This window comes from Palaemon carinicauda, chromosome 44 (genome assembly GCF_036898095.1).
Source record: "Palaemon carinicauda isolate YSFRI2023 chromosome 44, ASM3689809v2, whole genome shotgun sequence".
NCBI lineage: Eukaryota > Metazoa > Arthropoda > Malacostraca > Decapoda > Palaemonidae > Palaemon > Palaemon carinicauda.
In genome coordinates, this window is record NC_090768.1 from 8,256,482 (window position 1) to 8,283,024 (window position 26,543).

Below are 26,543 nucleotides of genomic sequence, written 5' to 3' on the forward strand. Positions count from 1 at the left end.
ACCGGGGAGCCCCAGCGTTGAAGGATGAGTCTGGCCACCTCTGGTTGTAGGGACCATTCTGTCCCTACTATCTGACCTATCCTGCTGAGGCCGTCGGCTAGCACGTTCCTTTTCCCGGGGATGAACCTTGCTAGCAGTGTTACCTGGTGTTCGTCCGCCCAGTGCAAGATGTTTACGGTGAGGTCGCACAGTTCCTTCGACTTCATGCCCCCTTGTTTCTTGATGTAGGCTACCACCGTGGCGTTGTCGCACATTAGGGCCACGGTGTTTCCCTTCAACCGACTTGCAAAGTGCAGACATGCCTTTTGTACTGCTTTTAGCTCCAGGACGTTGATGTGGAGATGCTTTTCGGTCTCCGACCAGGTCCCGCTTGCTGTTTCCTCCCGCAGGTGGGCTCCCCACCCTAGGCTGGAGGCGTCCGTGAACAGGAGAAACTCGGGGGGACAGGACCCGAGGGGCATCCCCTTGAGGGAGTTCGACTGGCATCGCCACCAATTCAAGGCTGCTTTCGTGTCCGGGAGGACTGGGATCGATGTTTTCTGAGAGCCTGTCTGGGACCATAGAGCCTTGAGGTTCCATTGTACGGGTCTGAGCCGTATCTTCCCTTGGGGGACTAGCTTCTCTAATGAGACCAGATGGCCTATCAGCCTCTGCCAGTCTTTCGCTTTCCTGGGAAGCCCCGACAGGAACGGCTGAATGATCTTGACAAGGTTCTGTATCCTGTCTTCCGAGGGGAAGGCCTTCCCCTGCACGGTGTCCAACGTCATCCCCAAGTACCCCTTTTTGTTGGATGGAGTTAGGTTCGATTTCTCCAGGTTGATAATGATTCCCAGACTCCTGCAGAAACGGAGGAGGTCCTTTCCTTGCTCTTCCAAGAGGGCCTTTGAACTGGAAAGGAGCAACCAGTCGTCCAGGTACCTGATGAGGCGGATACCTCGTTCGTGAGCCCATACTGAGACTGTCGTGAAGACCCTCGTGAACACCTGAGGGGCCGTCGACAGTCCGAAGCAGAGGGTCCGGAACTGCAGGATCTGGGAGCCCCATTTTACCCGGAGGAACTTCCGACTCGACGGGTGGACCGGAATTTGGAAGTACGCGTCCTTGAGGTCGACCGTCATCATAAAATCTTTCTCCCTCAAGGACATCAGGACGGATTTTGGGGTGTCCATCTTGAAGTCCGTCTTCTTGACGAACTTGTTGAGGCCGACAGGTCTATCACCGGTCTCCACCCCCCCGTTGCTTTCTCCACCAGGAACAGGCGGCTGTAGAAGCCTGGCCCTGGGAGAAGGACTTCTTCCATGGCTCCCTTTTCCAACATGGAGGAAACTTCTTTTTGCAGGGTAGCCCTTTTCAACGGGTCCCTGGGAGCTAACCATTCTGTTTGGGTGGCTGGAATAAGAGGGGGTGAGTCCGCTATGAAGGGGATCCTGTAGCCTTCTTTCAGGACGGACACCGTCCAAGCATCCGCCCCATACTTTTTCCATGCTTGCCAATAGGGTCTGAGGCATCCCCCAACCCGAGGCTTGGGCGGGAGTAGGGGGCCTCTCCCTCTACTTTCTCCTAGAGGGGCGGCCTGATCTGCCCCTTTTCGAGGCGGAGTAACCCGACCTGAAGGAGCTGGCAGAAGCTGTAGCTCCCCTGCGGGAGGGCTGTGGAGTTGATGTCCTGGAGGAGGCGGGGGCGTCCCTCCTCGAAGAGCTGGGGACAGCCTGAGGGGTCACGGCACTATCCGAGACTGACCTCCTATAAGGAGGCCTCCTGGAGGATGTTTGCTTGGGGACGTTGGTTTCTCTCCTCTTGGACACCTTCTCCATCAGCACTTCTAATTCCTTCAACGGAAACAGGGACTCGCCTCCTAGGGGTAGGGTGCGAATCACTCGCGCCTGTCTGTCCGGGATTTTTCTTGACACTTTGGAAAGCAGTGTGTCCCGCTTTCGGAGGACCCAGTTGGCCGTCAAGGAGAGGGCCTGATACGCCATAAATTTGAGGGCTTTCCCCCCGGAGGTGAGAAGGTCTGACAGGAGACCTTGTTGTTCCGGGTCGTCGGGGTCTGTGGAGGCCTGTACATTAACCAACGTGGAGGCCCACCAGTCCAGCCATGAGGAGACGTTAATCATGTCTCTCGACATCTCCTCCATCATGCCTGCTTCAGAGGCCGAGAAGGACACGGGCTGAGCCGGCTCTTTCGTCCGAGCCGCCTTGTCCTAGGATATCCACGGCTGGGTCCACTCTACAGGGGCCTGGGCGTCGCCCTTCCGGGATATAAACTTTGGCCTGTAGTTTAAGACCCTGGAGGAGTTTGGAGGCACTCTGGGACTTGGGGGCCTCCGCAGTGCTGGCCACCAAGTTGTCGATGTACTCCTGTCCCAGTACTAGGTCTGGGGCGAGAGGCAGGGCCAGAGAGGACTTCGGAAGGACGTCCCGGTGCGTATATCTCAAGAGGCTCGACCTCCAGGTATTCACCTTCGTCGCCGAGGGTTCCGGAATTCCATGGATCCTTCTGACGAGGCCTACCACTCTTCTGTAGGCGGAGTCCTCCGACGGGGAAGCCTCGCCTCCGTCGACCGAGGCATCGGCTTGGCTGAGGGGAGCAGTGCTTGGGTGGTAAACTGGCCGCTCCCTACTAGGTCCCAGGGAGGCCGTCCCGCAACCGTAGGGCGCACCGTACACGGTTGGGTCTCGCCGTGGGGGCGGGTGCCACCGACTCCGGGAGGCCTTTCGACTGGCCCAAGGCTCTGGAAGCGGAGGACACGGTCCTGGTGGGAAGACCCGACCCCGGAAACCGGTCCTTCCTGCTCGACGTCCGACCCAGCTGGGCTGGTTCGGTCGGGCTGTCTTCTCGGAAGCGCGCTTCCTCCCGCCGGGCGGGGTGAACCGAAGGCCTCGAGGACTTGTGCCTGAGAGTGAAGTGCTTCTTGCGTGGCCGGTCGAGCGGTTCCAAGTTGTATGTAGGCAGTGACAACTTGGAGGCTCGATCACTGGACCGAGAGTCTGGAGAGCGGTGCTTCCTGGACTCTCCTGGGGGGACGTAGAACCATTCGCCGCCGCCGGGAGAGACCTCCCTCTTGTACTTACGGGAGTGAGAGCGTGGGCGCTTCCTACTGTGCCGCGACCTCGACCTGGAGCGGGAACGATCACTATCGGTCCGCTCTCTCTTACGGTGCCGTTTCTCCCTGCGTTCTCCCCCGGAGGATGAGTCTGCTTCCGAAGAGTCCGAGGGTGCCACAGTCCTCACGTAACGACTGCTCGAGTGATGCGCAGGGGAGGCCCTTCGCCGTCGACCGTCCGAGACAGGGTGCTGGAGAAAGTCCTCGGGAACTGCTGTAGATACCGAGGGTACCGAGTCCACTCTGTCCCTGCTAGAAGGCCAGGGACCCAGGGATACGTCCATCCTTAGCGGTGACCTCCCTGGAGTCTTCGGTAACTTCCACCCGAAGGCATCGCTACCCGGGCGACGAATTCTCGCGTGGTTCTCTTCTGGCGGGGGGGAACCCGACGCACCGGCCCACGAGGGCGGGGGGGACTCTGAGATCGCCACACTGCCCCACACCGGGTCTTCTGAGGAAGCGTGATCCCCTGCCACGTGGCCCGATTCGCCCGAAACACTCGCGGCCCTTCCGTTCTCTCCCGAGGGGCCAGCCCTTGGTTCCTCCCTCACACTGGGTTCACCTGGGAGAACACTATGGCTAACAATCACACTGGGGGCTTGTTGCCCACTCCTCTGCGAAGGAGACGGAGAGGCCGAGGCTTCGTCGGACCGATCCCTGACCGACTGTAAGGAGGACACGCCACTCACTTTCTTGGGGGAACGCTTCGACGACTTCTTTTTCTTTGTACTATACCGTACCCATTGAATGCCGTCCCAACTCACGCACTCGGGACACGTGTCCGAGGAGGAACAAACTTTACCCCTGCACGTGGAACAAAGGGAATGCGGGTCCACTTCTGGTTTAGAGAGGAAAGCCCCACACGACTTTCCTGCTCTAGGACCAGGACAACGACGCACGTTCTCCATCGTTCGCACACGAAGGTCAACACTAACGAGTTACAGAAACCCTGGATAAACTCAAGGGGAACGGACTGAGAACACTTTGCGAAAACGCACTATCGCAGAAAAAACACAAGTCCGTACACTGGGAACACGTGGGATCACAACGCGCCAAAGGATCGAGAGTTTAAGCGAGAGAGTGAGATGTTTCGCATCTCACGACCAAGGACTTAATGAGATCCTGACCCGGGAAAAGCAGTGACCTGCCCTAATCCGGGCCGCAGGACTTATCCTGGCGGCGGGGGGTAGGAACTATCGGGAGCGAGATAGGGGGGGTAGCGCGGGAAATCTTGGTCGAGATTGAGAGGTCAAGGACCCTCCTAAGGAAGTAATTCGAGGTAAGTATTCGTGTTGGAACAATATAATTTTTAAGCATGTTTAAGTTAATGACTGTATGTTAGCTCAGGGAAACAAAACATGTAGATGAACTTTATAGAGTCATGTTAGGAAAAGGAACATTCTGTCTAGATGCAGTACGCAGAAATCACTGTACTGTATGACCAATATTCTGCTGTGTACTGCATCAGAAAGCATTATACATCCATATAGATACAGCTGCATGTTGGCTTTGATATACTAAATTCAAACATTTACCCACTCAACATCAGCCAAATTTTCCCTCCAGTGGACAAAATTCATTAACAGAAGACACTTTAAACATGACGTATGCCCTACTTCTAATCATTTATGTTAAAGGTTTAGAAGGCTAGAACCGGAGGAATTCTAATTAAACAACTTCAGGTAAGGTAAGATCAATGGAGGAAATATGTTAATTTCACAACAAAAACAATTTAGTACTTTTTATACTGGAAACTATATTCTCAGGAATCTAGCTTTTCACTGAAAATGGAAACCTAAGACATTGTTCAAATGCAGAATTCTCATATGATGGGTGACAATCAGAACACTGGTTGTGTTTATCCATAATTCTGTTGATTGTTGTGTTATGGGTTGAGAATGAACAAGGGAGTGAAAGCTAGGGGGACAGAATCCCACTACTGAAATATTAATAGATTCTGTTAATGTTTATATTACTTTAGGTAAAAGTTGCACATGAAACAAATATGCATGAAATGCGTTATTTGAACAGCAAGTTCGTAATGTATAGCCCGTCAAGTTGAAAAAAAAAAAAAAAAAATTTAAGAAAACCTAGTTTTGAGGACATAGCCAATTCCCCTATTACATAATGGTTGATTAAATGTTGTGGGTGTACGAGTGATTGCACATGTATGTACCATGATGGCCAATAAAGAATCGGGCAGTGTAAGGTGGGTCGCAGAGGGCGTTAGCCCCCCATTAGGTTTAAGAATAAGAATACGGGGTATTATTGTAGAGTATTACAGGGCAATGTAACAGTAAAAAAAAACATACTTTTTCTTATAGAAAAAATTACGCTCTCTTCGAAAATGACACTCGTTCCCGTCGCAAATGAATAGTTTCAGAAATATATATATCTATATCCTTCGGTAATGGGGACTCCCAGTCGGAACTCGGGGTTTTGGGTGGGGAAAAAATACTGGGGAAACGATGTGTAACTGTAAAACAAGCATTTTCTTCTCTATGCATCACCTTCTTGGATTTATAATAACCGGAGGAAAAGACAAAAGGGTATAACTGGCTAAACTTTGGAGATGCCATTGCAAAGACTATGCCTCATGAAAAAATACAGTAACCAGTGCTGCCAATGTCTGATGTAGACCAAATGTTAGCATTCCATTCTAAAATTAGCACACTCACGTACGTAAGTTCGTACATAACAGTTTTCAATCTTCTGCGCAAAAACCGTGCCTCCCTACGCAGAAAATTTTCCCCCACCAATAGGATTTCTTCTTCCCTAACCGTGAAATGTAACTCTCCGTCTCTCTACCAGCTCTGTTCAAGTCTATTACATGATTACTTATGAAATACCCCCGTATACATATTACTTTTGAGCCAAGAATTACTCGTTTTATTATCCTATACCTTATAAAATCAACTCATTTTATATTCCCATTCAATATTATTTATCATACAACACATTTTATCTTCCTATATTGGTTTTATTCCTTTTGTTATTTCTTTGTCACACCCCAGTTTCACATAAATACTTGCTCTATACAAGTTTCCCTACCCAGTTCATTAATGTTTACCCTCTAGACTCCGTTGTTTTCCCGTTAACCAATCACGAATCTATACGTATTCAAAGTTTACACAAGGGGGTTGTCAGTTAATATTTCCCTACCCCCTTCCTTTATCTCGGTAAGTGGTCTATTTATACCCCTTCCACCAAATCCTTTTCGCTGGAAACCTTTGTCCTAGTAAGGTGTCCGTCATTTCAAGTGAGATTTATTATTTCGTATTTCGCGATGGAGGAAGTTATAGAAACTTGTAACGGCTGCAGTATTCCATACCTAAAAGCATTTTCTAAATTCCATGGTGATTTTTATGATTCTTCATTCAATGTTGATAATTTCCTAAAGCACACGATGTAATTCCTCAACGTTTACAGTGGCCCAAGTGCCGTTCCCTCCTATCTCACAAGAAAGGCATTCACGTGTTTTATTGTAATACCGAAACCAAGATACCTAAAACCAAAAAGAAACGTCGCTGTGGTTATACCGTTACTTCTCATAAAGGTACATTTTTGGTTAAAAGTTGCCTACCCCCATGGAAGATAATATTATTTAAAGTTAAGCTGTCAGTCTCACCCTCCCGTGTCCCGTAAGTTTCGACGTCCCCTTCATAAAGATGTGTTTTGTGACCTGTTAACTTCTAGGTTAGGTTAGGTGGGTTTGTTAGGTTCTGTAACTTTTTATATAGTGTAAAGTGTATAGGGAACAATTCATTAAAATACACATGATAACATTACCATAGCATTGGTACCGTTAGCAATGCCTTTGTAACGTTGTTAACACTGTGTATCATTGGTAACGTTGCTCATTTTAACATTCCTAGTACATACGGGAGTTTTGTGACCTGGGAACCCCTAGGTTAGGTTAGGCTCTGTACCCTTTTTGTACTTTTTATATATTGTGTAAAACTTATACAGAAAAATTTAAAATACGTATGGAAATATCTAGCATTACTATTGCTAGTAATGTCACCGTACCGTTGGTACCGCTATGTATCATTCATATCGTGGCTAATTTTACCGTTCTCAGTAAGTACCTGAGGTTTGTGACCTGCCAACTACTAGGTTAGGTTAGGTGGGTCTGTTAGGTTCTGTACCCTTTTTGTACTTTTTATATAGTGTAACCGGTAATATTACCGTAACAGTCCCAGGCACCGTTGGTAACACTGTATATCATTGGTAACGTTGTTAATGTTATCGTTCGCAGTACATTCGTGAGTGAAGTGACACCGTTGAACAAGAGCTTATATTTAAATATTTTAACACAACATATATGACAACAGTGATTATATTCAGCCATTTTAACAGTAAATATATGTTTTCCTGTAGAAAATAACGTGAATTAACCGGTTTTCACCTTCATTTCATCCGTAATAACAACAACCAATTCGGCAACTTAAAGTCAGTCGAATTAGTTGATCCGTTTGTTTACGGTTGAAATGAGGGTCAAATTCGGTTAAATCACGTCATTTACTATAGGAAAACATATATTCTCTGTTCGAATACCAAATACAACAATGTACGGGGGGGGGGGGGGGGTCGCAAGGGGCGCTAGTCGGCCCCGTTAGGTAGGGACACGTCTTGTAGGTTAAGTTAGGTAGTGTTCTTTTGTAAAGGTTTTGCAGAACAGAAACAGCTTTTTATAGTACAACAGCCTCGTCTTACAAACAGCTAGAAAACAGGAAAAAAATTCCCATTTTCTACATGCGCGGGAAGACCTGGCCGCTTATCTACAAAGACACCTGATGTTGTGAATGTCTGTAGAACGCCATATCAAAGATGAAGACAATAAAAGTTCCAACTTCCTTTGGTGTGGAGTGATCATAGTGTGAAGAATATTGGGTCACTCATTAACTATTTATATCTACAGCGAAATGAACAGCAAATACAATAACAAATAAGTTATACAAAAAAAAAAAAGCATTTATTTCGTCTGCAGCATTCATTCTGTGCAAAATGTTGGGTCATTCATTAAACAATCAGATGAGCATTCAGCCAGTTCCTAATGACAGAGTAATGCACAGAATTTGTAAAAACATCAAATTTGTGCAATTACGAAATTTCACCTACTTACTGAGACACAAAGAACGGACTGCACAAACAAGATAATAAAACCTAATAAATTAAAACCTAGTTATCATAATATCAACAAATTACTTTTCCCTTCGTCCTAATTACTGGATGTGCTAGGCTAGGTCAGAGGGTGACAGGCTTGCCTACTAAATTAAGCTCCCAAGTTACAATAACTTACTATCTACTTGAAAATGAGTGATAGAGCACATGCTGAGACTACTTAGTATAAAAATTTCCTTTTAAATGGAATCACTATGAGACAGCCGAAAGAGGGGAGGGGCACCAGCCTACGTAAACAATCCCATTACTCATCGTTTACTTGCAAATTAATCAATGAAATCAATAGTCACATCAACACTTGTTTATAAATTAGTAATGCAAGATTATCATGTAGCTTCTGTCATCTTCAAAACGTAGTCCAGACAGACTTTCACGTGAATTTTCACAACAATATCACAAGAAAATAATGAGGAAATGGCGTCTGTTTTCAAGACTATCTCTACTTTCTACGAAGAAAGACACTTTCACCAATTCAGAGGCAAGTAACCACCCTTACTTTCGCATAAACGTTTCGCCAACACTTCACTTACCCTTCTCAGAAGATTTAAAATCAGATAAGGAGAAATCCTATTTCATTAATGATAACAAAACGAACCTGCCATAACATAAGAGGGTGGAGAGTAACGTCTACGGTCACACCCAAAGTACATCCACATGAAAAATAAATTTTAAAGAAGATAAGTAATTATATTATTACTTTTAGAAACATAATATTTTTTAAAAACAAAATTTTAATTATATTAGAGGTATTATACCATTTCTATTTATATGTATATGTGTGGATTGCTTTCGCTGACGCTGAAAAGAAATAAACAAATAATACAGTACTATTTAATACGTTCGTTTTAGTATTAGTAAAGCTTCTCATCTTTTATACGATAAGAAATATAATTTTGAGCTTTGCGTGTATTACAAAAGACAAATCTTATTCATTAAACTTTTTTAATACTTTTATTAATAAATATATTTAGATGCGCTGCCCTATTATATACATTTCTTCTGCTTAGTTCTTCATATTAGAGAAACTACACTTCAGATTGGTCTTTCAACAATATCGCCACTCGCCAGTCAACATTGGTGAACAAGCCTATATTAAACGTTCATTCTGTTGCTTATTATGGCCTCCCTACAATTTTTAAGAGGTTATGGTAGTGACAGTGATAGTGATACAAATGCAGAAGAATATATGCAGCACTTGAAACCAATAGAAAGTGGTAACACAGTGTCTACGGATCTTCAGTTTAATGTCACACCACAAGTTACATCAACTGTAAGTAATAAAGCTACCTGGTATGGCTAGCTTTAAACCTAGGTCAGTCTTTCTTGTTTTGCTTGTCCAAAGTGTATATTTTAGGTTAGCTTAGCATAGCTGTTTTTTTGTCCAACTGCTTGGCTACGTTAGCCTTTACTTTTAGGATGTGTTGGGCAAGCCTGGCTACTATTAAGTTGCACACGCCAGAGGAGAGAAACTCGCGTTAATAACAAAATTTCACAATAGGTTATGAATGGTACCGTGCAAGAGTCTGGCAAATAACAGCAACTATTTGCAGTTAAGTATCACACGTGGAAACCTTGGTAAAATGGTCGATACCGAAACCTCTTGGTCTACAGGGCAAATATTTAGGGATTTACAGAAGGAGGAAGGATTGAGGATAATATATTCATCTTACAATACATGGTCGAAGAAACTTTCAAAAATAAGAAAAAACTCATAGTGGCCTCTTTAGATTTCAAAAAAGCTTTCGATTCCATAAAAAGGGAAGCACTGATAGAAACATTAAAGCAATACAAAGTACATACTAGTATAATTAACTCTATAGCTGAAGTGTATGTGGGAGACTCGACTACGTTAGACATAGGGGAAAGAGTAGAACAAAAATTGAGCGTAAGTAGTGGAATAAAGCAAGGCTGTACTGCCTCTACAACATTATTCAAATTAATTACTTATCAGATTATAAAACAAGTAGAAAAGGAAGGTAATGGTTTTAAAAATGATATTATAAAGCTAGTAGTATTATTTTTTGCTGATGATGTCCTAGTACTTGCTGAGAATATAGAGGATGCTGAATTAAACATAAGGAAAGTGATAGATATAGGAAAGCAGTGTGGTTTAGACATAAATAGAGACAAAAGTAGCGTACTTATATATAATATGAAGGAGAAACCAGAGAATATAGAGGGAATAAGAGTAGTAAGCAATATTAAATACCTAGGTATCAAGGTAGATGATGGTAGGAATATGTTCAAAACACAGAAAAGTGAAATGATAGTTAAGGCGCAAAAGCTAGCCAATCTTACATATTCGATCATAGAAAAAAGTTGTAATAAGATACTGATAGGGAAAACATACTGGAAAAGTGTAGCACTACCTTCTATATTATATGGAACAAATGTGATTAACTTAACAGAAACGGAAATAGAAAAGTTGCAGAGAATAGAGAATGGAGTGTATAGAAGGATGTTAGGGGCTGTAAAGAATACAGCAATTGCAGCCTTGAGAGGGGATGTAGGAGCATCAGCTATGAAAACAAGGGTAATGGATGGTAAGCTGAGGTACCTTAATAGCATTTTTAAGGGAGAAAAGGACCTACTTACAGCAATAGTCAATGATATGGAAGAAAAAGAGAGGAAGTGGTGGATGCATGTGAAGAAGTATGCTGAAGAATGTGGGATGGCGATGAGAGAAGTCAAGAGATGTACGAAAGAGGACATAAAGAAGAGAACAAGAGAATGGGACACAAGGAAATGGAAGAGTGAAATGGAGTGTAAGGAGAGTTTAATTTTGTATAAAAACTGGAAAAGTGAAATCAAGGAGGAGGAAGTGTATGACAATACATTTTCGTCAATTTTATTATTTAGAGCAAGGACAAACTCATTGGGCTTGAATATAAGAAACAGACACCAAGATGGAAATATAAACTGTGTATTCTGTGATGTAGAAGAAAATGCTAACCACTTTATATTATATTGTCCACAGTTTAGTGATATAAGAATAAAAGCAATTGAGCTCCAACAACCATACGAAGAAGATAGTGCACAAACAGTTGGAAAATTCCTTTTTTGTGAAGAGAATATTGAAAATAAGAAAAGTATACTACAACAAATGTGGATGAAAAGAGAAAAACTAGTGAAAATAAGGAACACACAAAACTAAAAGACACAGAGGCGCCGTTGTAAAGGCTATGCCTCACCCCAGAACCTGAACCTGAGAGGGGAAACCCATACTTATTAAATTTTAGAAGTTTTAAAATTCTAGGGGTGTATGTATGATAGCGGCCACCTGTATGTATCATTATGGATAACTTATAATACGGCAGTGTAAGGGACCCCTCGTTGGGTAAGTAGGTAAGGACACGGGTTGTAGGTTAGGGGGTAATGTTTAGGTTAGTTGATGTCCATTTTTAATGAACGCACGAGCAACTGGCCGCAGATATACAAATGCCCCAAATTCCATAAATTATGACTGAAAACCATACTTTAAAAGTGAAACAAACACAAGAGCACCGCCTGACCTAGGAGCAGTATCCTTATGCTGGGAGAGTTAGTGAGAAATTTTATTCATTTCTAAAGCTTATTTTCTTACGTATTGTGTTTCTGTAAGGATTAAATGGTAATATTTTGGTAGAATCCCACCCAGCCATTACAGCCTGCCAGTACACAGGAGCTTGATGTTTTTCTCTTTTCGCGAGTGAAGCAAACTCACGGCAGAGCAAAAACCAATAGTTTTCGGTAATATTTCAATAGTCTTATGGCTTTTGCTCAGTCGTGCGCTTGCTTCACCCGCAAAAAAAGAAAAACATCAAGCTCATATATACTGGCAGGCTGTAATGGCTGGGTGAAATTCTACCGAAATATTACCAATTATATGATAAAGTCATAAGCTTGGACACAAGAAATAGTGGACTTCTCTACCACCTTATCTAATAAAATATTATTATTATTACTTGCTAAGTTGCAGCCTTAATTGAAAAAGCAGGATACTATAAAGTCCAAGGGCTCCAACAGGGAAAATAGCCCAGTGAGGAAAGGAAATAAATAAACTTCGAGAGAAGTAATGAACAATTAAAATGAAATATTTTAAGAACAGTAACAACATAAAAATAAATGCTTCATATATAAACAATAAAAGCTCTAAAGAAATAAGAGGAAGAGAAATAAGATAGAATCATGTGCCCAAGGTACCCTCAAGCAAGAGAACTCTAATCCTAGATAGTGGAAGGCCATGGTACAGAGGCTATGGCATTACTCATGACTAGAGAACAATAGTTTGACTTTGGAGTGGCCGCCTCCTAGAAGACCGTAAAGTCTCTTCTACCCTTATCAAGAGGAAAGTAGCCACTGAACAAATACAGTGCAGTAGTTAAGCCCTTGAGCAAAGAAGAATTTTTTGGTAATCTCAGTGTTGTCAAGTATATGAGGGCAAAGGAGAATATGTAAAGAATAGGCTAGGCTGTTTGGTGTATGTGTAGGCAAAGGAAAAATGAGCTATAACCAGAGAGAAGGATCCAATGTAGTACTGTATTCATTCCATCACTTAAAACCTATGCCTAGTTAAAATAATAGTATAATTCATATTATTAAATATCCACAGATAACTAATTTTGTTGTTGGCATGTCAGTCAACTCAATGAGCATACCAAACTCAATAAAGACATTTGCATTTGTTCTTGGAGGTTTCGAAAATATTTTGAATGAAAGTAGCTTTACCCTCTATCAGAATATGAAAAAAAAAGCATTTATAACAGGGGCTGTTTCAGCTCTTTGTCAAAATCATATACCAGTGTTCCAGATATCGCTAATATGTCAAAACATTTCTCATTTATTAATAGGATGTCTTTGGTATCCACGATCAATATTCTCTGCTAGTCTCGTTAATAACATATTGAAAGCTTGGCAATTTCTCAAATTCACCATGTGATCATTTTGTTTTTTAAACTTTATGTAATTTATACCTTTTACTTCTTGAAAGTTATAATCCTTGATATTATAATTTTTTGCACATTTCCTAGACATTAACATCAGTTTGGAACTTACAGTCTTTATCAAAATGTCCATGCCTTTGACAGTGAAAGAATAGGCCAGACTATTCGGTGTGTGTGTGTGTAAGCAAAGGGAAAATGAACTGTAACCAGAGAGAAGGAACCAATGTAGTACTGTCTGGCCAGTCAAAGGACCCCATAACTCTCTAGCGATGGTATCTCAACGAGTGGCTGGTGCCCTGAGCATCAATTCCATATCCTCAATGTAGACCTGTAGTTGTTGAATTCAAAATATAGTTGAAGATAATGAATGGTGCAAGTTATGGGGGATTAAGTTATTCTAACAAAACCATGATAGTAAGTAGGTCTAGGACCATGGTTCCTCAACATCCAGATCTTTACATTTATAATGTCTCTCTTTTTCAATATTAAACTTACCCGATAATCATGTAGCTGTCAACTCTGTTGCCCGACAGAATTCTACGGAAGGGATACGCCAGCGATCGCTATACAAGAGGGGGGTGTACTCACAAGCGCCACCTGTGGCCAGGTAGTGCAGTACTTCTTGTTGACACCACTTCAATTTTTCCTCTGTCGTGCTTTCGGCAAGACGTTCATGGATACGCTTATAATTTTGGAGTCTTGTTCACGGTTTTTGGTGAAGTATTGCTCTAAGATTTCAGCTTTCGCTATTCAGGAAGTTCTATTATTAGCTTAGCTAGCTTTTGGAATTAATTTGATTAATTATGGTGACGAAGAGAGTATGAACTCTCTTTCACCTTTAAATGGCCGACCCTTCCCTTAGACGGAAGTGTTGGTGTCTAGAGAGTATAGACTTTTTCTTAATTTTGCTTAACAAAAGTTATAGATTTATTTTATATCTCTCCGCCTTTTATAGGCCTCTTCGATTAACTTCCTTTTATTATAAAATTATTAAAATTAATTTTTATATTTGTTTATATTCGACCTTTCCTAATAGTAGGCGGTCTTTTCTTGTACCGAAGTTAATTAACATTGAGCCCGTCATTTCGGTTTTACCTGTTAACATATTATGCTATTTTAATGTTTTTGAAAGAATTTCTTTGATAGTCTCGTACTGTTTCAAAGTTGAACTAACGTTTTGTTTTGTCTCTGCAGTTGTTGACGTTCAGAACGTTCAACTTGCGCTCTATCGTTACGATAGAGAGAGAATTTTCACGGTGTCACGTTGCAGTAAGAGTAAACCGTTTATAACGTTTTGTTCATTCTTTCTTAGCTTAATGGTTTTAATTCTAATAAAGGAACTTTTTATTTGGGAAATCTTTCAGTTTTTTTCCTTTAACAATAATATGTTTTAACGAGTATATATGATTGGGCTCTTCTCTCAGGTTCTAAGTCTAGAGAGAGAGAGAGAGAGAGATAGAGACGGAGGGAGAGAGAGCTGGATAAACGTTTCGTTCAAGCGAGTAACGTTGTTATCGTTTTCGCTCTTCTCCCTAGTCTCTTTAGGGGAAGAAGGTAAACGTTTCTAGAGTTTATTCTTGTTCTCAAGCTTTATGCGGTGAGAGATTTTAAACGTAGTTTATTTGATCTAGTGTTTAGTCTCTTTCCAGCCACTGAATTATTTATCTTTCATTAGATTTTTCTGTTACATTGTAATTCTGTTTTCGCAATTACTAACTTTTAAAGAAGGATAGAATTGCGTGTTTCAGGTACAAACCACTTAAAGTTTCGAGTTCAGTGAAATAAGTGCAAACAGAAATTCAAAAGTGATAAGTGATTAGCGCAAAGTGTATCAGTGTTGTGCGTGAGGGTACTTCTTGCGTGCCAGTCGTCCTCCCAGTCCGGGACCTCTTGCAAGCTCCCAAGCCCAGGGGAGAAGCAATGTCGAAGGGCAAAAGGGTTCGGCAGGCCTTGATCGGCGCACAGAAGTATCCTCGGTGGTTGCGGGCGTGTCTTACAGAGACCGTCACTCCCACCCGCAGACGATTGAGCCCTTATTTTACTCGTCTGCAGAAGAAATTTCGGGGAGATAACGCTGGACTCAGGTCTCAAGACCTCTTAAACGTAAAGTCCAGACCTCTAGAGTTCAACAACCCGGATGCAGTCATTGGGTTAGCTCTGACTCTCCGCAGTCTTCAGGTGACTGCACACCTCCTAAGAGAGGTAAGGTGATGCCGCAACAGACCTCATCTTCTGTTAAGGCTTTGCCTCAGCAGACCTTAGCGTCTGCCGACCCCAAGATGACTTTGCTGCAGTCCATGCAGTCACAGCTTGCGGTCTTAATGCGTGAGTGTCAGGCTGAGAAGGTTACACCTCCTCCTGCGATCGCTCCGCCTCACCGCAGTCCAGTCTGCCAGGCGTACGATGTTGAGGTTCCTCAGGATACCTTACCGCGTACTGAGTTGCCAGTTACCAGCGGTGTGCAGCAACCTCCGCCTTCCTTAAGGCAACCTCAGCAATGGGAGCAGGAATCTTATGCCTTACTTCCTCCGCTTCCGCTTGCGGTTCCACCAGCGAGGCAACAATCTCTTGAGGTATGACAACCTCTTCCATCAATGAGGCAGCCACCTCAGCACTCGCTGCAGCTTAGGCTAGCACCTCAGGAACCTCAACTCGCGAGACAAGAACTGCGTTCTGCGCAGCCGCTACCTCAACTCTCGCAGCTCACACCTCAGGAACCTTAACTCGTTCCTCAGGAACCTGCTACTGCGCATCCGCAACCCTTACAGCAAGCGCAACTCTTGAGGCAGCAACCTCATGCTATGAGTCAGCCACCTCAACGCATGCATCTGCCACTTTCTCCTCAACTTGAGCCTCTTCCCATTCAACTTGGAAATAACAAATGACAATAATAACACCTCATTACTTTCATAACTTGCATTTGTAATCATATACATGTATGCCTACACAAACATTATGATAATGGAGGTTATTTGTATTACTTATATAAAAATATATATGTTTTCCTTGCAATATATTTTTAACAATATCGCAAAATATGGCAAAAATATCTTCAAAACAAAAATGAATCATGAGTTATGAATGTAAGGTAAATATTATGTTGATATTAAAACCCCATGCAAGCATGCATGAAGTAATGCAGTGTTGCCAACAGGGCGAGTTTCCCTTTCCTGAGGTGAAGTAGATTATAGTACATTTAGTGTAGCTTAATTCTACGATTATCATGCCGGCTATCAAATTCATCAACAAAACAGTCTAAATCAATTCCCTCGGCACGTGCACTTTCAATGGACGGTAATGCGATATTACTCACTCTAGCACTGGTCATGGAATTTCTGAGAAATGTTACACGCCATGCAACACGCTCTGCTTACCTTACAGCATGCTCTACATACAGCATGCTCTGCATACAGCATGCTCTGCATACAACATGCTCTGCATACAGCATGCTCTGCATTCAGCATGCTCTGCATACAACATGCTCTACATACAGCATGCTCTGCATACAGCAGGCTCTGCATTCAACATGCTCTGCATACAGCATGCTCTGCATTCAGCATGCTCTGCATAAAACATGCTCTGCATACAGCATGCTCTGCATTCAGCATGCTCTGCATACAACATGCTCTACATACAGCATGCTCTGCATACCTTACCGCATGCTTCTCAGTCACACATCTTTGGTTGTTGCCAACTCACTAGACTGTCAAGCAGTTTCATAACGTTGCCTTCTAGTCTGCTGCTTTTGCACCATTGAAACCCTCACTGAGAGAACTTAGCTTTTCTCGGATATGGTCCCTGTAGATGAGAAAGTGCTTTTCTCCCTCCTTCTGATATTCCCTTGAGGACTCTGTCATTTGGAGAGGAGCCTTTAGCTGCGTAGCCTCCTATGGACTTTTATTTAAGCATAACATGCTTCCAGGGAAGGTAATGGTTCCACTTCAGTCACTAACCCCGTCTGTTACCACACCTGCTCCCATAGACCTTGAGCTGTGTTGCAAGACATGCAGTCCAAGCTTAGTCCTTGTTAAAGGATTTTTTGTTTACGGAGTCAGTGTGTCACTGGGAAGACGTTCAACAACCAGCAGAAGTGACTTGTTGTGACGCAGTGCGACAACCTCAGCAACCCGATAAGGAGTTGTCTGTACGACCCAGACAGTCTAGACAGCTTCGGGTTGTCACTGTACTTCCTCGCTTCCCCATGGTTGACAGTTCACAGACTGTGCAGCAGTACCATGATCTTGTGTCCGGCTCCGTCAGACGACTGGCTTTTTAGAGCTCCCACAAGTCGTCGCTGTCTGGAGATTCTCAGATGGACTATGGATCTGACCAAGGAACTGGGCCTCCTGGTCAACTTTGAGGAGTCTCAGCTCATCCCATCCCAGACCATTGTCTCCCTGGGTATGGATCTTCAGAGTCGAGCTTTTCGGGCTTTTCCGTCGGCCCCAAGGATCTTCCAAGCCCTAGAATGCATCCAGAGCATGCTGAGAAGGAACCGATGCTCAGTCAGGTAGTGGATGAGTCTAACAGGGACACTTTCATCGCTGGCCCTGTTCATCGTGTTAGGGAGACTCCACCTCCCCCCCTTCAGTATCATCTAGCTGCTCTCTGGATAAAGGACATGACGCTAGAGACGGTCTCAGTTCCTGTTTCCGAAGAGAGGAGGTCTTCTCTCGCGTGGTGTAAGAACAGCTTTCTTCTCAAGGAAGTCTACCTTTGGCTGTTCAGAAACCCGACCGCCGTCTCCTCTCGGACACATCAGACACGGGCTGGGGTGCGACTTTGGACGGACAGGAATGCTCGGGAACATGGAATCAGGAGCAAAGGACACTTCACATCAATTGCAAGGAGTTGTTGGCGGTTCTTCTGGCCTTGATAAACTTCAAGTCCCTCCAGCTTAACAAAGTGGTGGAGGTGGACTCTGACAACACCACAGCCCTGGCTTACATCTTCAAGCAGGGAGGGACTCTTTCGTGAAGTTGTTCTAGATCACAAGGGACCTCCTCATCTGGTCTAAAGATCGAAAGCTCACGCTGGTAACGAGGTTCATTCAGGGCGGTATGAATGTCATGGCAGATCACCTCAGCCGGAAGGGTCAGGTCATCCCCACAGAGTGGACCCTTCACAAGAATGTTTGCAGCAGACTTTGGGCCCTGTGGGGTCAGCCAACCATAGATCTGTTCGCTACCTCGATAACCTAGAGACTCCTGTTGTATTGTTCTCCGATTCCAGACCCAGCAGCAGTTCACGTGGATGCTTTTCTGCTGGATTGGTTCCATCTCGACCTGTATGCATTCCCGCCGTTCAAGATTGTCAACAGGGTACTTCAGAAGTTCTCCTCTCGCAAAGGGACACGGCTGACGTTGGTTGGCTCCGCTCTGGCCCGCGAGAGAATGGTTCTTAGAGGTACTGCAATGGCTGGTCGACATTCCCAGGACTCTTCCTCTAGGAGTGAACCTTCTACGTCTACCTCACGTAAGAAGGTACACCCAAACCTCCACGCTCTTCGTCTGACTGCCTTCAGACTTTCGAAAGACTCTCAAGAGCTAGGGGCTTTTCGAAGGAGGCAGCCAGAGCGATTGCCAAAGCAAGGAGAACATCCACTCTCAGAATCTATCAGTCTCAAGGGGAAGTCTTCCGTAGCTGGTACAAGACCAATGCAGTTTCCTCAACCAGTACCACTGTAACCCAGATTGCTGACTTCCTGTTATATCTAGGAAAGTAAGATCCCTTTCAGCTCCTACGATCAAGGGTTACAGAAGTATGTTGGCAGCGGTTTTCCGCCACAGAGGCTTGGATCTTTCCACCAACAAAGATCTACAGGACCTCCCTAGGTCTTTTGAGACCTCAAAGGAACGTCGGTTGTCCACTCCAGGCTGGAATCTAGACGTGGTCCTAAGGTTCCTTATGTCATCAAGATTTGAACCTCTCCAATCAGCCTCTTTTTAGGACCTCACATTAAAAACTCTTTTCCTCGTGTGCTTGACAACAGCTAAAAGAGTAAGTGAGATCCACGCCTTCAGCAGGATCATTGTTTTCACATCTGAAACGGCTACATGTTCCTTGCAGCTCGGTTTTTACTAAACGAGCTTCCTTCACGTCCTTGGCCTAAGTCGTTCGAGATCCCAAGCCTGTCCAACTTGGTGGGGAATGAACTGTAGAGAGTACTTTGCCCAGTTAGAGCTCTTAGGTACTATCTAAAAAGGTCTTAACCTTTACGAGGACAATCAGAAGCCTTATGGTGTGCTATCAAGAAACCTTCTTTTCCAAGTTCTAAGAACTCAGTTTCTTACTATTCAGGCTTCTGATTAGGGAAGCACATTCTCATCTGAAGGAAGAAGACCTTGCTTTGCTGAAGGTAAGGACACATGAAGTGGGAGCTGTGGCTACTTCAGTGGCCTTCAAACAGAGCCATTCTCTGCAGAGTGTTATGGATGCAACCTATTGGAGAAGCAAGTCAGTGTTCGCATCATTCTATCTCAAAGATGTCCAGTCTCTTTACGAGTACTGCTACACCCTGGGACCATTCGTAGCAACGAATGCAGTAGTAGGCGAGGGCTCAGCCACTACATTCCCATAATCCCATAACCTTTTAACCTTTCTCTTGAATACTTTTTATGGGTTGTACGGTCGGCTAAGAAGCCTTCCACATCCTTGTTGATTTGGCGGGTGGTCAATTTTCTTGAGAAGCGCCGAGGTTAAAGGTTGTGATGAGGTCCTTTAGTATGGGTTGCAGCCCTTGATACTTCAGCACCTTAGAGTTGTTCAGCCTCCTAAGAGGAACGCTGCGCTCAGTAAGGAAGACGAAGTTATTTATGGCAGAGTAATGGCTCAAGTCGACTTCCTTACCAGGTACTTGTAATTTCATTGTTATTTTGAATAACTGATAATATGAAATACGGGATACTTAGCTTCTTGATATACATGTACACTGGTTTTCACCCACCTCCCTGGGTGTGAATCAGCTACATGATTATCGGGTAAGTTTAATATTGAAAAATGTTATTTTCATTAGTAAAATAAATTTTTGAATATACTTACCCGATAATCATGATTTAATTGACCCACCCTTCCTCCCCATAGAACCAGTGGACCGAGGAAAAATTGAAGTGGTGTCAACAAGAAGTACTGCAGTACCTGGCCACAGGTGGCGCTTGTGAGTACACCCCCCTCTTGTATAGCGATCGCTGGCGTATCCCTTCCGTAGAATTCTGTCGGGCAACAGAGTTGACAGCTACATGATTATCGGGTAAGTATATTCAAAAATTTATTTTACTAATGAAAATAACATAATTATACAGAACTCTCTTAAAATTTTATTCATGATTCTTGATTACAAATTTACTTTCTGAGAAGTACATCTGGTCTGTTTCTACTTTAATTGCACAAAATAAATCATCATATTGAGAATGTCTTTTATGATTTTCAGTGATCAGTCTATCCTTAAAAATTTTTTGAACCTTTCATTCTTTCCTGTTTTGAGTATTTTTCTCCTGTCCGGTCTTTGGCTGCTGCCTCCTTAATTTGTTGGATGAAAATCTGCTGTTTTTAATTCCTTGTCCCTTATCTGAATATTAATCTCTGGCAGTGTTATTCAGCAGTATTAGGTATGCTATCATTTCTAACAGTCTTGCCTTCTTGATCATAAGGCTGAATACTGCAAAGTATTCTAGAAGTTTTATTCCTGCTCTGATCAGATTGTTGGATGATCATCTTTATCTGGTGGCTAAATAGGTGGAACCTTAGAAGTTCAAACTTTTTGCTAATGCTTTTCTGTTGAACAGGTTGTCATTTCATAGTTTATGTATGACTGATCTATTTTGATATTGTTACTAATCATGATGTATTTTACAATTTTTTCAAACTTCTCATATGTGGTTTATTTGTTATTTCTCTTATTTCCTTTCCACACTGGGTTGCTACACAGGTTGGCGCCCTTGGTCTTGTACAATCCTGCGTTTCCAACTAGGGATGTAGCTTTGCTATTAATAATTATAATGTACCAGGTATTTCAGAAATAGATTCTACCTCAAGTTCCTAAGCATTGGGGACAGGGAGAGTAAGAATATGGCATCCTAGGTTAGGTTATTGATGTGATAGTGATGGCTCACGAGTAAATATTTACTGAAAGGAAATAATTTCAGTAATGAAACAAAACACTTTATAAGAGAAAGGATTCTTGAAGAGTGCTTATAAAGGCATATCCTCAACACTCTACTGATCAGATCATGTATTATAAGATTAATTTGTATAGAATTCAATTCTTGAATCCCCCAAATGAGAAATGGAAATTTCAGTGCCCAATGTTACCTCATGGCTGGTATATCTCGTTCTATTTCGTTGAAGGGTCTTTGCATGACCCACACTTTTTTGTTTTACCGCAGATGGGCCGTGATTTGCGTGCAACTGGTCCTGTAAAATTGAATCTAGCAGCATGGAGGTAAATTTATCAAATTTTTTTTCAGCACTAGAATGAAATTACAGTATGCCACTTGGTGCACAGTATTCTCTCACACTGAAAACACGAATTTACATTTGTTCCGTAACCGATATAAAAACCACGCTATTTACATTGGGTTTACCTTTTAGCACAGCTGAAATGACGAGCCAATAGTTTTAACGAGGGTTAATTACCCCCGCGCTAGTTAGCGGGGGGTAGGGGAAGGGTAGCTTGCTACCCCTCCCCCCCCCACACACCGGTGACTTGTTTCACTTCAATTTTGGCTCGGCGATGAACAGACGTGTCTGTCCATCATCCTCGTTGACAGCCTTTAATCTTTTTTCTGCTTTTTCTCTACAGCTTGTGTGTGTGTTTGAAGTTGACTACCTTTATCTTTGCTATGCGTACGTGCCCTGGTATTGCCGGCCGCCCTTGTGGGACCTTTATGTCGGCCTTGGATACGGATCCTCACACCCTTTGCCCTCAGTGTCGGGGCCGACGGTGTGACCAGGAAAACGTGTAGGGAGTGGTCTGCCTCCCAGTGGGAGAGGTTTGGCCGCCGGCGTAAGAAGAAGTCCAAGAGAGACCGTTCTCCTTCGGGGGTTGCCTTGAAGGAGGAAGGTTCTCGGGACTCTTCTTTCGTCGCCCAAACCTCCTCCGAAGCTCCCCCTCGTCCGGCTCCTAAGGAGAGTCGGCTGAGTGGTAGCGCAGGCCCTAGTTCTGTTTCCCGACCTTGGGTGGGGGGAGAGGGCGTCGCCTCCCATAGCGGGGCGGTTCCCCCTCCTCCTCCGGGGGAGGTTATTGATAATTCATTGTCTAAAGATGATCTTTTACAGATTTGGGCTTCCCTGGGGCTTAAGGGCTTGCCCTCCAGGGTTGCCCTGATTGACCTTGTCTCGTTGGGGGCCGCCGTTAAGCAGTCGCCAGCGGTAGCAGAGGTAGACCCTCTGTCTATCGTCGACGTCGTGGTGGCAGAGGCCTCTGACGGGGCGAGGCAATCCTCTGCAGGTGCAGTTGAGGATGTTGGTGCTGACGGCTCTCCTCCCCCTTCCGTACATCCTTCGAAGGGGGAAGTGAGTCCTACGGGCTCGTCTGCTGTCCAGCTTCCCTCTAAGGGGAGTGCCTTGACTGAGACTCCCCTTCGGAGGACTGATGGTCCTGATGATCTTCCCCGTGGCCGCCTTCGCCGTAAGGCTCACCGTCCGCTGCGTCGCAAGGGCCTCCCATCCCCTTATAAGGGGATTAAGAGGCGCCTTTTTGGATCTTCTTCCTCCGAAGGGGACTCTCCTCGTCGTATTCAGCCTACAGCTCCTGCTCCTTTGGACCTCTCTGCGGACCGGTCTCCTACTCCTGCTAGAACTTCACCTCCTGGGGACCTCGTCACCCGACGGGCAACGGTCCCTTCGGGGCAAAGGGATTCTTCCCTTTTACGTGCAGCGTTAGCGCACAGGCGCTCTCCTGCTCGTCAATACTCTCCTGTTTGCCCGCGGTCTCCTGATGTTCGCCCTCCTTCTCGCCAGCGCTCTCCTGAGGACATCCTCCATCCTGTGGTTCCTGAAGAGCGCTCAGCGCGCCAGCGTTCCTCTGCTCGCCCTTCTGCAGTGTTAGCGCACAGGCGCTCTCCTGATCGTCAGCGCTCTCCCGTTCGTCAGCGCTCTTTTGAGGATCATCACCCTCTTGCTCGCCAGCGCTCCCCTGTGGTCTCTGATCATCCTGCAGTCCCTGTTGGGCACCCTGCGCGCCATCAGTCTCCTGAGCTCTCTCGCGATCCTCATCTTGTTTCTACTCAACATCGTCCGCGTTCTCCAGCGCGTGTTTCTAAAGCACATGTTCGCCCACGCGCCTACGCTCTTCCTGTTCCTGTTCGTGAACGCGCCGTGCCAACTGCTCCTTCACAGGATTTCACGCGTCGCCCTCTTGCTCGCCAGCGTTCACAGACGATCCTAGTATCGCCTGCTCGTCAGCGTTCTCCTACGCGTCAACGATCACCTGATCATCGGCGATCTCCGGATCTCCCGCGTGACTTACAGCCTGCGTGCACGCGGTCTCCAACGCGTCGTCGGCCAGAGATTCTGGAAGGACATAGCTCGCCCTCGCACGATCATTCACCTGCGCGTCCTGCGCGCTATCGCTCGCCAACGTGTCACCATGCGACAACGCGCCATCGCTCACCTGCGCGCCAGCGTTCGCCAGCTCACCACCGATCGCCTGCTCGCAATCGCTCTCCCTCGTGCTACAGGTCTCCTGACTTACGTCGCCAGCGATCTTCGGAGCGTTCTCACTCGCCCACGCGACAACGCGTTCCCTCGCCAACGCATTCGTTCGCCGATTCGGTCACGCGTTCCCTCGCCTGCGCGCCCGCGCGACCTTCGTTCGCAGCCATTGGTAGCAGCAGGAACGCGTGTTTCCAGACAGCGCTCTGGATCCCCTCCATCTAAACGCAGGACTGTTGTGCAGGACAGGGAAGACACTGCGGAGAGGTTAGTGCGTCTTTCTTCCCCCCCTTCTTTTCAGGCAGGTACTGTGGTGTCCACTCCAAAGGATCGCCCGATCCCTTTCCCTCCAGCGAGGATTTCGGACTCTGTGTCCGTGGAGCAACAGACTTGGTTTGGTCCTCTGATGCGGGCGTTAGTGAGGGTAATGAAACCAGCATTCGCCGATCAGGGCAACAAACCAACGGCTGCCTCTCCTACGCTGAAGAGAAAGAGAGGAGTGGACTTCGTGGTGACTTCCCCCAGGGCGAAGTTGGTTCCCAAGAGGTCTGTCGCGAAGGCCCCTTCTCCTGCTCGAGCGTTTTCTCCTTCTCCCGTGGACGAGGCTTTTCCGTCCTCGGGTGAGTCCAGTGAAGCGGTAGTCTTCCCCTCGACACGTGCGGAAGGGGCTCTTCGAACCTCTTTGTTGGGATCCTGTATCCCTCCCAGGAGGGAATCCAAGGACTCCAAGACCGTCCCGAAATCATCTTCGAGGATTCGCCAGGAACCCACGGCTCCCCGGGGGAACGTCCACGCTTCACCCCAGGAAGAGATTCCGGGGACAGGAGACTTAGCTGCCAGCCCGCAAGGAGGAGATCAGCAGGAATCCGAACATGCCTTCAGGCAGGTACTGAGCCTGATGAGGCAACTCAACGGGCTTATGGACCCCGTGATCGCCCCCCATGAAGGCAAGGACACTATCTTGGACGAAGTGTTCGACGTTCGGAAGGCCCTTAAGTCCAGTGCGGCTCTGCCCTGGTCTCGGGGTCTGAAGAGTGCCAGAGCCAGGGCCAACGCCCAGCTCGCGATTCTTGCCTCCTCCAGTCGTTCCTCTGCCGAGAACAAGCTCATCCCTCCTCCTCGTCTTCAGCAGAGGAGGTATTTTGAGATCTTGGGTGAGTCCAGTCTCGCTCTTCCTCTCCATCACTCCGTGGAGGAGCTGGCGAAGGGAGTTCCCCTTGAGAAGCTCTCTGCCCGGCAGGTTTCGTTCTCGGCAGCAGAGATCCTTAGCCATGAAAAGGTCGCGAAGTGTGCCATGCAGGCCACTTCGTGGCTGGATTTTTGGCTAGGAACTCTGGGCATCCTATTGCGCTCCGAGGACTTGTCTAAGGAGACCAATAGGAAGGCCCTGGAGACCTTCTTACTCTCGGGCACCCGCTCCATCGAGTTTTTGGCGCACCAGGTCACCACCCTGTGGGCCAACTCGGTGTTGAAGCGGCGCGATGCAGTGACCGAGAGATTCCATCCAAAGGTCCCCGACGTGGATGTGTGTAGGCTCAGACATGCTTCCCTTCTTGGGGAGAACCTGTTTAAGCCACAGGACATGGAGCGAACGGCTGAGAGGTGGAGGAAATCCAGCACGGACTCCCTCCTCCAAAGGGCCCTTACAGCTCGGCCCTATAAGCCTCCAGCTCCGCCGCAACAGCAGCAGCAGCCTCGTAAGGCTCCGAAGCAGGCACCGGCAGTTAAGAAAGTGGTGTCTAAGCCCCAGCCCTTTCCAGCCAAGGTCATGAGGGGCGGCAAGTCCTCCAGGGGAGGCAAGACTCCTAGGGGTAGCGGCCGCGGCTGCAAGCCCTAGGGGTGGCAGTCCCCCTGCGTGTCCACCTGTGGGGGGATGCCTTCAGCGTTGCGTCCGCAGGTGGCAGCAACACGGGGCCGATGCTTGGACGGTCTCAGTGATCGGCCAAGGCTATCGCGTCTCAACCTCCCCTGACAGCGAATCCAGTGTCGTTGAGCTCCTATGCCACGGAGTCGGCAAAGGGGCTGGCCCTTCGGGCCGAAGTCGAGACCATGCTAGAGAAGGGTGCTCTCCAGGAGGTCGTTATGGCTCCCCAGGCTTCTTCAGTCGACTCTTTCTTGTGAAGAAGGCGTCTGGAGGCTGGAGACCTGTCATTGACCTCTCAGCTCTGAACAAGTTTGTCAAGCAAACCCGGTTCAGCATGGAGACAGCAGACACGGTCAGACTTGCGGTGAAACCACAAGACTTCATGTGCACACTGGATCTAAAGGACGCGTACTTCCAGATCCCAATCCATCCGTCTTCCAGGAAGTACCTGAGATTCTGCCTAGACGACAAGATCTACCAGTTCAAGGTGCTGTGTTTCGGTCTCTCCACAGCTCCTCAGGTGTTCACCAGAGTGTTCACCCTGATTTCATCTTGGGCGCACAGGAACGACATTCGTCTCCTTCATTATCTGGACGATTGGCTGATCCTAGCAGACTCGGGGTCGACCCTTCTTCGGCACCGAGACAGGCTTCTGGATCTTTGCCAGGATCTGGGGATCGTGATAAACCTCGAGAAGTCCTCTCTGCAGCCGTCCCAACGACTAGTTTATCTAGGTATGCTAATAGACACCAATCTCCACAAAGCCTTTCCATCAGACGACCGGATAGCAAGGCTGAGGAGGGTGGCGGAACC

At 46.0% G+C, this 26,543-nt stretch overlaps 2 protein-coding genes across 7 annotated transcripts in view; one reads left to right on the plus strand and one right to left on the minus strand.

The window, feature by feature from the left end:
* The window catches only part of SCAR (wiskott-Aldrich syndrome protein family member 3 SCAR), a 92,337-nt gene that overhangs the window by 34,330 nt on the left and 31,464 nt on the right, over positions 1-26,543 (minus strand). For 2 of the 5 annotated variants that reach the window (XM_068366709.1, XM_068366704.1), the window contains exon 1: positions 8,822-8,938. The exons of 1 other annotated variant lie outside the window; for it this stretch is intronic. The gene's annotated coding sequence lies outside the window, so the exon portion shown is untranslated. Of the gene's footprint in view, positions 1-8,409; positions 8,653-8,821; positions 8,977-26,543 lie in introns of those variants that run through there. 2 more of the 5 variants (XM_068366705.1, XM_068366707.1) reach the window with 2 other exon arrangements.
* Positions 9,320-26,543, plus strand: part of LOC137634328 (pre-mRNA-processing factor 17) — a 33,196-nt gene continuing 15,972 nt past the window's right edge. Inside the window, exons 1-2 of one of the 2 annotated variants that reach the window (XM_068366711.1) lie at positions 9,421-9,561; positions 21,598-21,653. In XM_068366711.1, the coding sequence (XP_068222812.1) occupies positions 21,648-21,653 (6 nt within the window). In that variant the 5' untranslated portion in view covers positions 9,421-9,561; positions 21,598-21,647. Of the gene's footprint in view, positions 9,562-21,597; positions 21,654-26,543 lie in introns of both variants that reach the window. The other variant, XM_068366710.1, reaches the window with a different exon arrangement.